General features: G+C 45.3%; 1 protein-coding gene across 1 annotated transcript in view; it reads left to right on the forward strand.

Annotated features, from left to right (window-relative positions):
• FASN (fatty acid synthase) overlaps positions 1 to 17,186 on the forward strand; it is a 160,728-nt gene that overhangs the window by 106,874 nt on the left and 36,668 nt on the right. The window contains exons 26-30 of the mRNA XM_078653765.1: positions 9,211 to 9,365; positions 9,733 to 9,936; positions 13,131 to 13,281; positions 16,127 to 16,305; positions 16,807 to 16,926. Of these exons, the coding sequence (XP_078509891.1) occupies positions 9,211 to 9,365; positions 9,733 to 9,936; positions 13,131 to 13,281; positions 16,127 to 16,305; positions 16,807 to 16,926 (809 nt within the window). The remainder of the gene's footprint in view (positions 1 to 9,210; positions 9,366 to 9,732; positions 9,937 to 13,130; positions 13,282 to 16,126; positions 16,306 to 16,806; positions 16,927 to 17,186) is intronic.

The following is a 17,186-nucleotide window of genomic DNA, read 5'->3' on the forward strand; positions in this document are numbered from 1 at the left end:
AACCTACATGAAGTGAAGTGATGTTTGAATTTGTATTGCATTTATTTAGGGAACTTACCAAAGCCTTTCATGCAGGTTATAGGAAACTAATTAGTGGGATTTACAACTGAGATCTGTGAATAGCAAGGAAGGACCAAAGGTTAGTGGCACACCCAACAGAAGAAATAGTGAGTTCCAACATTAGGTGCCTTTAGGCTAAAAGAAGGACAAGCTTATATATGGGTGTTTTGAATTGCTAACACTTATATGGTGACTAGGAAGAGCAAGAGTGCAGAGGACACCGACATAAAGAACAGAGCGAAATATTGACAGAGAAAGAAAGGTAGGAATGTCAAGAAGAAGCAGAGTAATGATCTAGACATGCGAAGATCAGGAGAATGTGCAGGAGTTTGAAAAAAAAGTCCAAAGGCTGGATGTTCTAGACTATGGATACTTCAAAGTGCGGCCCGAAGACCGCATGCGGCCCTCCTGGTCTTCACATGCAGCCCATTGTGAACAGCAGCACTGGACTACTGTTTACTTGACAAAATACTAACATTCAGAAAGCTGCTAAAGAGGCAAATATTTATTTACATGCTTACTAAGGTAAAGGACAAAAGTGAACAAGGTAACCTGCACCACCAACCTTTAGGAACACATTAATTTTAACCCCTCCCATGCTGATGACGAGCTCAGCTCGTCATCAGCCACGGTGCTCGTGTGCTGATGACGAGCTGAGCTTGTCATGGCCTTTAGAACGCTCACACGCAGGGATAATTCCCCCGCTATGCTGAGCGTTCTAAGGAAACGGGTGTGGCCGTGACGAGCTGAGCTCGTCATCAGCACACGAGCACCGTGGCTGATGACGAGCTGAGCTCGTCTTCAGCACCGGGGCGCTGTGCGCGCCCCCCAGCACAGCGGGGGATTAACCCCCGCAGCCAAGGGGTTAAAGACAATATGCCACAAAGATGTAAAATTATGATAAATTATCTTCAGAATTCAAAAAAGTGTATTTCATTAACATGCAGAAATGTTTTACCTCAGTGCATCAGATATCACTGGATTGAGAGGCATTTATCGGAAGTGGTAGTTTACAGAAATAAACTTAAAAACATGTGGGACCTCTTGGCGACATAGGTTGTTATTATACTTGGAACACCATTATAGTTTATTAAATCAAACACAAGAGAACCTTTTGTATAGCGCATATCCTGAACTCCAGTGAAATAAAAGAAATGCCTAGGCTCATACAATTTTAGTCTAGTAGGGAAGGTGGGTTTGATTCCAGGTTTCTGGTTTTACATTGTGCAATTCAGCCACCAGATGGGTATCTCTTTCTCTCTCAAGTTTTACATCAAAAGGTAATGCTATGTCTTTAATTCTTTGTTATTTGTATAAGCTTTATTCGAGACAGTTCTCATAAAAGCACATAAAATCAAAACAGTTACACAAAAATACATAGTCACATGGTAAAAAATTAATTAAACACAGTACAGCTCATACTTCATTACACATAAAACGAATTATACCAATTACATAAAAATTTATTAAAAAGGGAATCCCTGATTACCTGCTACCCCCCAAAGACCGTCGTCTTATCGCCCAAGCCCAACCCAAGTATTTGGCTACCCCCATGACTATTGATTCCTGGTTTGTTGTGCATAAAATTCTTAAGGCCACTGTACTATCTCGTGTCCCCAGGTTTTTACATACCGGCGAGAGCCATTTTCTCCTCGGATTTACATAGGCTTGACATGCGAAGAGAAAATGGCCTATGCTCTCCTCGGCATTTTCACAAGCAGGACATAGGTTGTTAGTGGGTCTGTGCCAGCCAGATGTCAATTTCTTAAGGGGGATAGATCCTGACCTTAGCTGAAAGACAAGTTTCCTGTCCATAGGTACCGTGATAATGGCCCAATAATTTTCTAGGACAGGAAAAATTTTAGTCTCCAGGAAACGACCAGACATAGAATCTGCCCTGGTGTCGTTCAGCATCTTGCCTCCCACCCAATCCCAATATTGCTCTTTGAGGGCATCTTTACTTGGGAAGATTTCTCCCTCGGGGTTGTTCCAAAGATTCGAATACCCTAAATTTACCAGCATGGTCTTAAGGTGTTTTAACCATTTTATCTTATGGAAGATATCTTCCTTAATTATCCACAGAAAGCCCTCTGCGTACTGTCTTATTTCTGGAGTCGTCCAGAGGCGTCTCCAGTAAAGTACTGGTCGCAATCGAGCTCTGTCGACAATCGTACGTCTACCTAGCTCCAAGAACAATGGGATTAGGGGGGTGCTCTGTGGAAGTCCAGTAATCCCTCGCATGAATTTGTTCTCAGAAGTCTGAAGAGCCACCAGACTGTTCCAAGCCCATAGTTCCGCGCCATATAAAGTGGCACCCAAAACCTTCGCATCGTACACAGTCATTGCGGGTTTTATAGGTTTTGTTTTTGATTTGCGGTGTTCCCCCCTTAGGGCACCTGAAAGCTGCTGGTGCTTTAGCACTACTTTATTCACATGCTGCGTCCAGCCAGTCCCCCCCGCGATCTGCACTCCCAGATACGTGAATTCATTAACTATATCAAGCCTGCTGTTATTTAGGGTTATCTTAGGATAACTCCTGCGTCCTACAGAGAAGGCCATTAGTTTGGTTTTTCCTACATTTACCTCTAGCCCGTGTTCCAGGCAAAAAGCATCAAAAATGCTTAATGCACGTTGCAGCCCCATGGGGGTCTTAGACAAAATAAGAGTATCATCGGCGAACATCAGGATCGGAACCCTGGTGTCCGCTAATGAAGGGGCATCTACACTAGCCCTCAACATTCTCTCCACTATCCCGTTAATGAATAGCGAGAAAAGTAGAGGGGCCATGGAACAGCCTTGCCTAACACCCCTTTCCACTGCGAAGTCCGATGTTATCTCCCTGCTTCCTCCCCACTGGACTCTAGCAAAGTTGGATTCATGCAGTCGCATGATTAATGTTAGCAGATCTGCTGGAATCCCCAGCTTTTGGAGAACCGACCATAGCTTGTACCGGGGGACTAGATCGAACGCAGCCCGCAGGTCGACAAACGCGACGTACAGACTGCCCCTTCCCAGATCAACGGTCTTCCACCGCAATATGGTGAAGCGGAAGACCTGATCAATGGTACTAGTTGCTCGCCTAAATCCTGCTTGGTATGGGGAGAGGGCGCTATTTTCTTCTACCCAGTCCATTAGCTGGTTTGTTACCATTCTCCCAACAATTTTCTGCATGGTGGCTATTAAACTTATAGGCCTGTAATTAGCAGGCAGTGAGCGATCGCCCTTCTTGTAAATGGGGATAATGGTTGCACCCTTCCAAATGTCAGGGACCACTGCCCCCTTTGCTAGGGCATTTGCTACTAGGAGGGTGTATCTCGCCCATCTAGTCACATCATGTTTGAAAATATCAGGGGGGATACCATCTGGACCTGGTGCCCTCCCACATTTCGCGGAGTAGATGGCAATTTCTGCTTCTCTAAGGGAGAATAGATCTTCGGTTGCATAAACCGGTATTATATTGTCAGCAACCACGGGTTTATTGCTTTCCGCATACTGTGGCCCGAAGTAATCGACCCAGGCTTCCACCGGTACATTGTTGTCGGGTTTTACTGGGCCCGCACCACTACCCCACTTGATAATTTTCCAGAACAACATTGAGTCTTTATTATCAGAGGCTTCTTTTAATTGGGCCCAATGGTCTTCGTCCCATTTCTTTTTGGCACGATAGATGGCTAATTTGTACAGTTTCCTATTCTTTGTCACTGCAGCACGGTCCCTGTTCCTAATGGCATGTCCAAGTTCAAGACGTGCTGTTCTACAGTGGTTATCAAACCACCTGCCCACTTCCTTAGTTTTCTTCCCTTTTGTTTTTTTATTAAAAAAACATGGTCTTAGAAGGGAGAATAGCTTATTGTGGATTTCAGTAATACCGTTGTCCCCTGGGTCCACCGGCACTGCTGCTTCAATCGCGGAAATTGCACGATCAACCTCATTGGTAATGTATGTCATAGTGGCCTCATTTGCTAGTACCTTGGGCCATTTTAACCTTCGCTCATCGTTACTTAAAAGAGGGGTTTCATCGTGTGTTTCAATAGGGTTTCCTGGACCGGTGTTCCACCACCTGTGGGACACACACAGGGGGTTGTGGTCACTTTCAACCCGGGGCCTAACAGCCATGTCGACAACCCCATTCCACAGCTGGAGACTACACAATATATAATCAATTCGGCTCCTATTAATACCATTGTCAAAAGTGTAGCTGCCCTCCTTGTCACCTGGTGTTCTGCCGTTAAGAGCTCTTAGGCCATGTTCCAAACAAATTCCATTTAGCAATAAAATCTCTTTTGTCCATCGCTTCACAGGTTTTAGGTTTAGAGATGGTACTCCCCAGAGACCATAAGGTCATTTGTACAGTCCAAGGGTTCAAAAGTCCTGTTCAGATCCCCAACAATTATCTTTACATTGTCCTGGGAATTGGCCTCCATGGCATCAGACAACAACTCGATAGTGGATAGATTTGTTACTTTGTCTCCTCTCACGTAAATATTGTACAAGTCTATTGATTGGCCCTTAGCAACAGAGATTCTTAATGCTTGTAGATCAATGTTCCCTACGTCTAGGGTTTTTATCTTAGTGTGCAAATCCTGTCTAACCCAAACAGTTAGGCCACCCTTGGGCCGCCCTCTTCCCCCTTTTGAGGCTGGTATACAATAATTCAAGTAACCTAGGCAAAAGAGTGGATCACAAGCCCAGGTTTCTTGGAAACAACAAATGTCAAAACCACTTATAAAATCCACCCAAAGTTGGGAATCCAGCTTGCTAGCCAACCCAGCGACATTCCAAGATAAAAGGGTACCAGTATCTACATTTGTCCCGTCCCTAGCTTTGACAAGTGGAAATACATGGGCTGACATTGGGCTCTCCATTAGACTAGTCAGCCTTTCTAAATCATCTGTTGGGTCCACAGTTAAAACATCTATTGCAGGGTGTATGACATTTGTGTTTAGTGTTCCCAGTCTTAGTCCACCTTCTTCAGCCACAGACCCAGCCTCAATGTTGTTCACCAATACATTTATAGCAATGGTATTACCACAAACATCACGTAACCCTTCTACTTCTTTTATAGTTCCACCTATGCTATCAATACCAGTATGTCAATACCCCCAGCCCGAATCCTTCCATCCTACATAGGGATTGTAATATGTATGTGAGGTATGATTGTGACCAGCAGGGGGAGGTGGTAAAGAAATGACTGACCATGGTACAGTAGGGGGGATTAAGGGCTCGTTGAGTAGACTTGTAGTTACACTTAAGGGTCGGGGGTAAAAAAAGGTAAGGTCCACAATACCAATACCACCCTTGTTTGTTGCCCATCCCTGTCTTGTTATCCAACCCACCACCCTAGGATCTTGGAAATTAACCACTATACAGTCCCCCCCCAGGGTTTTTGGTGTGTGACCCATCCAATCAATTCTCCTTACCCCTATTATCAGCCCGTCTATATCACCCGGCAGAGGACGGTTTTCCTTTAACCAGTGCATGGACTTGTTTTTAAGCATCTGGAAATTTTCTCTCTGTCCTGGGGATAAAGGTGGTACATTAATAAGAACTGCCACGTAGGGGAAGGAGTCAGGAGTAAGATTAATTGGGGGTTTTCTATGAGGTGGCTTTGGCAAGGGCGGTGGGATAGATTTGGGAACTTGGGGAACAAGTTGAAGGGCAGGCTTCTGCACCTGTAAATTATTATTTGCTTGGGACGATGCTAAAGATTTACCAGCCGGCTGGCATACGTTAGCCCCATTACCTCCCCCCGGGATGTTTGGAGGTGTGCGTGTATTATTGGTTACGTTTACAGATGTTGGTACTTTACCCACTTGTTGGGACAAAGTAATCTCAACATTTGCAACGGCCGGTGGATTTTGTGTCTGGGCTAGTATGGGCTGTGTAGGATGTGTTAAAGTCAACTGCGATGGTTCAGAACCAGCAGTCACTCTCTCAGCCCTCTCTGAAGTTTTTGCAGTGGCTTTAGCAGGAGGTTTGTTATGTTTGGGAGGTAAAGGAGAGCCATTTCGGGGATTTCTACCCTTGTCCTGCACATAAGGGTTATTTACGACCTGGGGGTTTGTGTTTGCTTCCGCCCTATTTGCTTTAATCAAGGATTTTGTAGAATAGAAATTGTCTAATGTTGTCTGCTCGAAGTGGTTTAACCTATCTGCGAGCTTAGCAATTCTATCCTCAATAGGGATAAGTAGCAGTCTAAACATTTTTTCCAATTCAGGAAGCACATTTGCAAATAATACAACGTTTTCTTTACTTGGTACATTGGAAACAGTACAAGAGTTGTTCGCTATGTCTTGGCTATCCTGGGATACAAGAATAGTTGGTATTACACTTCCTGTACTTTGAGCTTGTTCATTAGCTGCCTTACCAATGTTCACAAGTTTATGTAACTTCCTGGGTTTTTGAGGGAGTCTGACCACCTTTTTGCATTTTTTACGGAAGCTGGTCGTTTCCTTTTGAGCCCGATTTTGGGGTTGGCCGATGTAACCTGAGGACCTAAATCGGGGTGCGGTGATGAATAGGATTTACTACCACAAGGATTATTTGAATCTGCCACGGCACTCTTGTTTGTTTTATCGCCCTGAGCCTCAAAGTGTTCGTATGTGGCTGGGAGGTTCACTGATGATAAGGGGGTTACCAAAGTGGGGTAGGCTATGTTTGAAAACTTGTCCGTGGAGTTCTTAAGTATTTCGATGGATAACCTGCGCTCTGCACGCTTCTCAGCCAAAGTTAATTCTTTGTCTATTGTCAATGAGCGATTAAAAAAGAATTTGTCTAAGGGACCAATGGCCAGTGGACCAGGCTCCGTTGGTAAAGTCATCAAGTGGCTGATTGCAGGGCTTGTGTTTGTAGTCATTGCCATGTTGGTTACAAAATAATGCAGGAGAGTCTATGTCACTTACTGAGATAGATGATGTATAGCGCTGGCAAGAGGGGTGGCCAGGCCCGGCCTCCTTCGGCCCCGGACGGCCACAGACGGTCCCGCCCTTGTCCCGGGCTTCTCCCGGCACCCTCCCGCGCGCTCCCGCGCAGCGGGATCGTTGTAGACTAATAAGGGTGAAAGGGTGGGGCAGGGGGCGTGGCGATCAGGGAGAGCGACCCAGGTGTTGAGGGTTGACCGCACGCAGGGGCTCCTGGTAGTTGGAGTCCCTGCCGGTCCGCTCGCAGCCCTGTGCCTGCCTGTTCTCACTTGCCCAATCCAATATCCAGTTCCTGTGGCGCAGCGCCCCTTTAACACACAGCGCCTCGCACCACGCGGCGAAGCGGGACCCGCGGAGCGGGTCCGGTGAGGAGCTGCTTCAACAGGGAGGGGTCCAGGTACAAAGAGAGAGACCACGGCAACGGTCAGTGCAACAGAGAGTCCCACGACGATCTAGGCGAAGGCTATTTTCACCGCTGCTGGGGCAGGGGGCGTGGCGATCAGGGAGAGCGACCCAGGTGTTGAGGGTTGACCGCACGCAGGGGCTCCTGGTAGTTGGAGTCGCTGCCGGTCCGCTCGCAGCCCTGTGCCTGCCTGTTCTCACTTGCCCAATCCAATATCCAGTTCCTGTGGCGCAGCGCCCCTTTAACACACAGCGCCTCGCACCACGCGGCGAAGCGGGACCCGCAGAGCGGGTCCGGCGAGGAGCTGCTTCAACAGGGAGGGGTCCAGGTACAAAGAGAGAGACCACGGCAACGGTCAGTGCAACAGAGAGTCCCACGACGATCTAGGCGAAGGCTATTTTCACCGCTGCTGGGGCAGGGGGCGTGGCGATCAGGGAGAGCGACCCAGGTGTTGAGGGTTGACCGCACGCAGGGGCTCCTGGTAGTTGGAGTCCCTGCCGGTCCGCTCGCAGCCCTGTGCCTGCCTGTTCTCACTTGCCCAATCCAATATCCAGTTCCTGTGGCGCAGCGCCCCTTTAACACACAGCGCCTCGCACCACGCGGCGAAGCGGGACCCGCGGAGCGGGTCCGGCGAGGAGCTGCTTCAACAGGGAGGGGTCCAGGTACAAAGAGAGAGACCACGGCAACGGTCAGCGCAACAGAGAGTCCCACGACGATCTAGGCGAAGGCTATTTTCACCGCTGCTGGGGCAGGGGGCGTGGCGATCAGGGAGAGCGACCCAGGTGTTGAGGGTTGACCGCACGCAGGGGCTCCTGGTAGTTGGAGTCGCTGCCGGTCCGCTCGCAGCCCTGTGCCTGCCTGTTCTCACTTGCCCAATCCAATATCCAGTTCCTGTGGCGCAGCGCCCCTTTAACACACAGCGCCTCGCACCACGCGGCGAAGCGGGACCCGCGGAGCGGGTCCGGCGAGGAGCTGCTTCAACAGGGAGGGGTCCAGGTACAAAGAGAGAGACCACGGCAACGGTCAGTGCAACAGAGAGTTCTTTGTGCATGAGGTTAGAGTGTGGGTGGCAGACAGACACCACCTGAAGGCGCCGTTAGTTTTAGGATTGAGTATTTAAGTAAACCTTGAGCGAAATCGGAGCCTGCCCCTTTTTAAAAGGGTCAGGTTCACACGTTTCACTCACCACTCAGAGCTAGAAATATAGCTCAAAGTGAGGGGTATTTCATTTTTCTTGCTGTTGTGTTGGCATGAGATACATATGGTTTGGATACCTATCAGGAAGGAGTGAGGAAAGGGCGAGTCCACTCCTGGGACATTCTGAAGCATGAGCAATCTGCTGCCACCTTCAAAGGCGAGCCCAGCTTATAATGTAATGCATAGACATGGGATATGGGAGGCCTCAACCACAGTAGGGGATCCAAAGTCTTTTCCATCCTGAAATATATTATGTTGGGAGTGGGTGAAGTTTCAAACATCACCCAAAAGGTCTGCAAGGTTTGCACTTTGTGCAATGTGGGATATTTGCAGAGGTTCCAACCTTCTCCTCTCTTCACCTAAGGGAGAAGTATTTTTGTAATATAATTTATTTTGCAAGAGCAACCTCCAGTTAAAAGTCTGATTTTTTTCCCCCTAGTCTTATATTTTATGAAGATTTTTTTCCCGTTGCTGCACAGATATCTGTGTGTAAACCCATGTTAGAAGTACAAATCCCAGTAAGGCCTGTCCCCCTTCAAAGTTTGACAAAATGAGTTAGGTAACAATAGCACAAAATATTTTAGAATCATTAAGGAAACAAGGTGTCAGTAGTCTATCTTTGCCTTGCAGATGTGTTTTCATTTCCAACTTGGGGCCATCGTCGAGCCTCCCAAATTTGGTGCCTCATGCAGTCGAGATGCAGAATCTGCTCTGCCAGGACATGGTCATGAATGTTTACCGCGATGGCCAATGGGGAACCTTCCGACACATCTTGCTGCCGCAAGGTAATCTTTTCTAGAAGTGTTGTAAAGGGTTAAAGAGTTCCTCTTCTGACATTAATACATAGGTATGCATGTGTGCTCATGAACTACACTGTCCTGTGTGTCTGGACTTGCACCACCCATTCTAGAATTATTAAAGTCCCCTTTCCTTTTACTCTTCAATTGCTGTCTCAAACACCCTCATACTGTGTCTACACATGCTCCTCGTTGATCCTTGCACAGCCCTGGCCAATTACTTATTTGTTCTTTGAATTGCCTTGTACCATAGCCTTTAATTCTCCCATCATATAGCATGTTTAGGCTGGAGAATCACATCACAGGATGAGCATAGGTTCTCCTTTAATTTCACTATAATATTTCTATTTTACAGATCACCCTGAAGAAGAAACAGACTTTGCATATGTGAATGTTCTGACCAGGGGAGACCTCTCATCCCTGCGATGGATATCCTCCCCTCTGCGGCACTTTAAAGCGACGAACCCCAATGTACAGCTCTACAGAGTCTACTATGCCTCTCTGAATTTCCGTGACATTATGCTAGCAACGGGGAAGCTCCCACCCGATGCCATCCCAGGTAAGCCTCCATCATAGGCACTCTAGCATCCAAATGGTCCTAAAGGCCTGATATAGCGCTTGGTAGATGGTGCTCCATCTATGAGGGTGGAGGAGGACATTCATCAGGTTTGTCACACTGATGGACTACCGTCTGCCATATTTAGATATCACTGCAGGCACAGCAGCGATTTCTGCACCTTGATAGGAACTGCCGTCATAGAGTTTGTCATTGAAAAACAAAAACAAAAACCTGATGCCCACACCCACCAACCTTTTCCCTGGGTGCAGGGGTCATTAGTTTTATATTTTCGACCAGGTTTTACAGGAGTGTAAGGAACAGAAAAATAAGGTGGGGCGTAATGCCTCTCCTCTGATGGCTCTCTACTCTGTTGGGCCTTGAGGGGAAGTTTTCCATCAGCTGAGCCAATATGGGCTCCGGCAATGGAAAGCTGGCAGTCCTTTTGACCCTAAATATGCCGGGCAGGCCATCGGTTTGGCAGTGATATTGTACTCCAGCATATTTGTGACTGAGTACTCTGTCCGCTAAACTTTAAATCGGCCTCTAATTCCTAAATTAGTTTCCAGGCTACGTGAGGGTGTTAGCACTAGCTCAGTCTTCATCACAAGTGAAACTCCATCCTAAGAAGGTTTAAAATCAGAGTTAAGAAAATGAAATTCTGTTTTTGGTCAATTTAGCTTCATGTATTAATTGAACATCAGACAACGGCTTGATATGTTTTTAGGTAGACCACATCCTGCACCCAAAATGTCCTCAAATAAAGCTGGGTATTGTCAGCATAGGAGGATGCTGAGGACCTGCTTTAAAACGAGATCACCCAGCTAGCCCATGTACATGTGAAAGTATACTGGAGTATTGCTTCAAGGCGTGCTGCAAGCTGTACTGCATGGGACGCTGGAAGGCAAACACATGCTCATGGCATTGATACAAATGATCTTTAACTGCATAGAAATATTTATTAAGACCCCATCGTCAGTGGTGTACTTCCTAACTGTGCCTGTTCGCTTCGAAGGCAGCTTTGCTAAAATTAGAGAAAGCTTGAAATCTTTTGACAGGCATATTGTCATAAACCTTCACCAGCCTGTGGTGTTGTGTTTTGTCTTTGATTTCCACTCCCTCCTCAGTCCCTGTACACAGGGCCGGACTGGGAACCAAAACCAGCGCTGGCAAAGTGCTCCGCCCCCCCTTCCCCCCCGGCGGGGGGTTGGGGGTGCAACCGCGCTCTTTGCCAGGCCGGTTTTCTGCCGATTTTGCAGCTATGCTGCAAAAACGGCCCTGTAACAAAAACGACCCTCAGGGGCCCAAAACCGGCCCCCACCCGCGCGGCATACCGGGGGATTGCCCAGTGACCGCTACGGTCAGTCCGGCCCTGCCTGTGCACTTTGAATTTCCTTTCTTCGTTGTCCCAACGCTATTCCAAAACAATAAATAAAATGAAATAACGAAAGATTCAGATCTACAAATAGGCATGAGTGCGCTTAATTTGATAGCACCACAGTTTTAGAGTCAGATTTATGTTAAAACACAATCAAGCAAACCTGCTTCACCACAAAGTTTTACCACAAAGTTTTACATGGTTTTGAACATTGTTTTTAAATATTTATTTACTTCAACGTTATTCCTGAAACAGGGGCAATACTCCCATTCCTTTCCTCATAACTCCAGAGAAGCTGATTTTATCTCAAAAGTTGAAAAGCACTAGTGCAAGGAGGCAAAGGTTATTCCCTACCCATGGATTGCTATGTTAGATTTTTAACCCAAGAGTGTCTAAGTCCCAGTTTCGGTTGATCCGAGAGCTGTTGAATCAATGAAAAGAGTTGTTAATTTGTAGTCAAGTGTCTCCTAAAATCACGTGATTGTACAATTCTGGGGTGAACCTGGCCTGTCACTGGAAGAATTGTGGATTAGGGTCTATCACTTTTTAGCTTTTCCAGTTCTGCAGGAATTCAAACTTTCCATAAACTGGCAGACTTTAGAAGATGTACAGGGCGAGGTCATGTTTGTCACTCTTTTCATTATCTACTCTTAAATATGAAATTGTATTTGAAAAGAATGGTGCAAAGGCATTCATTACTCACACTGAACAGAACTGGAATGTTAACATCAGTGGCGAGGAGTTGGGAGGCTATTAAGTTCCCAATGTGCATATTTTGAATTTATTTTCTTCTTTTTCACCTGTCCTTAGTGCTTTGAATCAAGCATGTTCTGACATACAACACAATACAAATAACATTTTCCGAAAGCCCTAAGTTGGTCAGAAGTGTGCATGGTTAAAATTACCTCTCCGCCCTCAAGTTTATGCCATGCAGTTTCTCTCATGGGTAACAACCAAAGATTGTGATTATACTTTGGTTGTTATTGGTGCGGCCTCCATTCTTATACAGGAAACAACATTTTGACTAGGTCATGCCTAACCTTTTGCTGTTGCTTTTTAACCAGAGCTGTACACTTACCAGTAAGCACCCTCCTTGTTGAGGATCACTTTTGATACTGTGGCTATCTTTGATAGTAACACAGTTCAAAAAGGGGTGTGGCCTCAAATGTGTTACTTTTTCAAGCTTTACATATGAATGGAATACCTGTGTAAATAGTCTCTGTTAGCCATACAAATGTAGGTTTACTGTTACTCTGGTATATCCTATCAATTGCTGGGATCCTCTTCTTTAATACTCTGTCTTGTTTGGGGTCAATTTCTAGAGACCATCTCTGGACTATTGTGCCCACTTTTAGAGGTCACAGTTCGAGATGCATAAACTCATATGAGCGTAACTGAGCTGGTATCTTGATTCTTATAAAGCAAGACCTAAAATAATGGTAATTTGTTTAACCTAGAGAAACCAGAAAAAAAGGACAGGACAAGACTTTTACATTTGTTTCTTTGATCAATGATTCTAGAGCATGGATATTAGACTTTGGGGTTTAGCCTTTGAGCGAAATAAAGAGACCGCTTTTATTTGAAAGTTTAGGAAATGCATGGACTGGATCGCTAGCAGAATTTATATGGTCAAATCTAATAATAGAATTTAAGGATACCTTAAACAAACAGAGTGAAAGTTAAGCTGGAGATCAAAGTGACTTAACCTCTACAGAAAAGAAAACTAAAATGGTCCCTGCTTGCAAATCCTGGTACTAACTGCTGTTCTGTATTGTTTCTAAGTCCTGAGACATTTATACAAATATAAATATTTTTTTAGGTGACTTAGCATTGCAGCAGTGCGTGCTGGGAATGGAGTTCTCAGGCCTTGACCCAGCTGGCAAGAGGGTTATGGGATTGCTTCGTGCAAAAGGTCTAGCAACAGTGGTGGATGCAGACCGGAGGTTCCTGTGGGATGTCCCAGAGAATTGGTGAGTGTGGGTCACGTTTTGTATTTAAGATATTCATCATGCCTACGCAGAAAAGTAATATCTGGAAAACAAGTAGAACAAGAGGTTGTAAGCAAACAGGGACTGACAAGGGTGGAAGGGAGCACAACCAGCAAACTCCACAGAGGTCTGGACTACACAGGAAGATATGATGTTGTGGATTGGACATGTGCTGTTAAGCAAAGATCTTGGTCTTCGAATATGTGGTGAAGTCACATTTTTTCACTAAAGCTGTTCAGGTACACATTGGTGATCTGTCAAAAGCATCGTAGGGAGAATACGCCATTATTTCTGCTTCATTCTATTAGAAACCATTGGGTTTCACTGGAAACCTGATTAACTCCAGTCAACAGACTTGGAGACCCAGGAAGAAAGTGCTAATTGTATCCATTTAAATCGGTTTTCTTCCCTGGACAATAACAAGGTGAATTGTGATTGGCCAATCTTCCAGGAAATGGCAAAATGAGTGTGATCCACAATGAAAAAGTCAAACCAGGAGAGCATTGATCTAGCAAAGGACATTTACTGACCTAAGATGTCTGTCAGAGGATCTGGTGGTCCATGGTGTCCAATGCTGCAGGGAGATCTTGAAGACCAAGCAAGGACTTCAAGTCACATTGTTGTAATATAATAATAATTCCAGATTTGTAAAGCACACACTTATCACCCTAAGGGCATCCAGGCACTGAGGGCCATCGGGGAAATTAAGTGAGCTATTGCACTGAGTCACACAATGCTGAGCTGCCGCCGGCGATCGAACCATGAGCCCCTTGCTTCAGAGTCAGCCGCTCAGGCCGGTGCTCCACACCTCTCCCATATAATATATACCGCAGTCTGCCCTAAAAGCTGATTGAAAATCACCACAAAGTTTCCATCCAATGGTAAATGTGCAAGCTGGATGACAGCACAACTGTCTATCAATCACCTTCCTCAGAAGGGAAGGAATCAGAATTGTTTTTTGTGTTTCAAGTGCTGTGGGATTAAAGGTGAATCTCCTAATCACTTAGGGCCATATGTATCAAGCAAATTCGCATTCGTTTGTGAATGCGAATTTGCCAAATGGTATCTATTAAGCAAAATCTGGTGCAAAACAAGGAATCTCAAAATTTGTGATTCCTTATTTTGCAAATGCATTTAAGGAATCGCAAATTTTGCGATTCCTTAAATGCAATGTATGAAGCAAAAAAAAATGCAAATTGTCCTTATGGAATCGCAAATTACCACCAACTTCAAGTTGGTGGTAATTTGCGAATTCCTTGAAAAAATGCACATTTTTGCGTTTTTCAACGTGCCATGTGACGCACATACATGCCCTTAGGGCATGTATGTGCGCCACATGTGCACCCATGCTTATTTCAGGGGTGCAACAGGGTGTCCTTTGGACACCCCTGCACCCTTGAAATTATTCTCAATTTGCGATTCTCAAATTGCGAATCGCAAATTGAGAATAACTTCCCATTCATTCCTATGGGCCTCCTGGCCCATAGAAATGAATGGGAAAGTATTCCTTAATTGCGATTCACAATTTGCTAATCGCAATTAAAGAATACTAAGAATTCGCAAAAAAATTGTGAATTTGTACATACATCCCTATTTGTGATTCTGAAATAGCGATTTCTAAAAAATCCCTATTTCAAAATCGCAAATCAGGTTGATGATACATATGGCCCTTAGTGACTTGTATATATGTATCCTAAAATTGTGTTCTCATACCACTCTTGTGATGTAGATGTCTGTTATAGCCACTGAACATAAATGTTATGGCAAGTGGCCCACATACGCTTGCTCAATGTCAGTACAACTTTGGGAAAAGAGCTTGGTACAGGAGTGGACTAACACCCCAGCAGTAAAAGGGTTAATCAAGAGTGGGACTGATCTTATTTTTAATTACCTAAGAAGACACAGCTGAATTCAAGAAGTGACAGCAAGTATTTAATAAAGGGACAGTTAGTGTTTGGGGCGAGACCAGTATGTTTGGGATTGAAAACTGCATATATCTATAAGCAGAGTCCTAGGTACGTCACTACCTGGCTGAAAACCAGTGGAAATGGTAAAGAGGACTGGCTGCAGCATCTCTGCAGTAAGCTCACAAAAAGACTCTGCTGTGCACATGACTGAAGAAAGACTGCCTAGGGGTTAGGCCCTGCAGGAGGAGAAATAGGCCACAGCAGACTTTTATTACTAGAGTACGCTGTCCTAGCTCCAACGCTATATCCTAAAGATGCACAGTAGTGACGCATCCAGAATACCATTATGAAGAGAATCATATATTATTCAATCAACCAATTATTTCAAGTTCAAATAACTTAATTGCACCTCTCTGGACTTCATCCTTATAAAATGTTTAAAGCTTCAGTCACATGGGTTTTGGTTTGCCCTATCATTAACAAGAAAAATGCTACTTGCATCATGTGATCTCTTTGGATCTTAGATCAGAACCATTTCCTTTCTTCTTTCAGTCATTGAGCCTGCTAGAAAAGAGGACACTGGAGACCTTGCACATGACTAAATTCAAGTAAAAAGTGAACAAGTAAAAGGGGCTCAAATGGGGCTTATCGGGGTACCAGTGTCATCATTGGGGTCTCTTCTGCTGAGAGCTGGGGTTTTGGCACCAGGAATTAGTCATTGGTTGAGGGCTGGTGGAGCCTGCAACAATCTCTATGGGCATCCTCCCTAAGAACCAGTCTCCTGGTAATCGGTGTAACATTTTCTCATGTTAGCCTTTTTCAATTCAACCATTTGTAAATACCAATAAAACAATTTCAATTATATGCACAGCACAATTGCCCTTTCCTGAATGGAATGCTTTTTTGATCCCTATTTGCAGGTCCTTGGAAGATGCTGCAACTGTGCCTGTAGTGTATGCCACTGCTTACTATGCCCTGGTGGTCCGTGGCCGCCTGAAGAAGGGTGAGAGTGTGCTCATCCACTCTGGTTCTGGCGGTGTGGGTCAGGCTGCTATTGCCATTGCCCTGAGATTTGGCTGCCGTGTTTTTACAACTGTGGGTAAGTTATGAATGTGCCTATTCTGTTAACAGATACCACCCACCTATGTATGTCCCATCCATTGCCTCAGCTTGATTACAAGCTTCCCTCAAATCACGCTCCCTGGTGCCGCCTTTATACACAGAGTTAAAATGTACTGCTTATCCTTGGCTCACTTTCCTTTAACCCATATGGCTTCCCCTGTCTCTTCACAGACACAGGTTGCCCCGCCTCTGTTACCAGACTTCAGGCATACAACCACATGAATCATTTAATCTATGCACATATACCACCCCAATCTTGCCTGTGTCTGTCCTTAAAGCCCAGTTTTTCGCCTCGGCATGGAATGCTCTCTCCCCATTCTAAACTGAGCAAGCCTTTCCTTGTCAATCCAACTGCAGGGTGTGCCAATTCCTCACAGGGCTGACACTTAGATACATGGTTGTGACTCTTGAAGTCATGGTTCCCTATAAGTTGCCCCATCACTGCCTGATCTATTCTAATCTTGAATTATTCCTGTAGGTTCTTTGGAGAAGAGGGAGTATCTGCAGACCAAGTTCCCCCAGCTAGACGAAAGCTGCTTCGCCAACTCCCGAAATACATCTTTTGAGCAACATGTTCTAAAATCAACGAATGGTAAAGGTGAGCATGAGAAAACGGCATAAGTGGGGCTTGGTAGCAATGGACCTCAAAGGGTGAACCCAGTTGGTGAACACAAAATGGATATAGCGAAAATTGCATAATTGCAGGTACAGTAGATGTGGTACACAAAGGGAGAACTGAAAAGGCAAGGAGAGGAGCATGACTGGTGCTTAGCATATGGGGAAAGAAAATGAGGAACTCACACAGGGCATGAAAGGATGGAACCATAGATGGTGTATTGGGAAAGCGTAAAAGGGGGC

Source organism: Lissotriton helveticus, chromosome 7, assembly GCF_964261635.1.
Source record: "Lissotriton helveticus chromosome 7, aLisHel1.1, whole genome shotgun sequence".
NCBI lineage: Eukaryota > Metazoa > Chordata > Amphibia > Caudata > Salamandridae > Lissotriton > Lissotriton helveticus.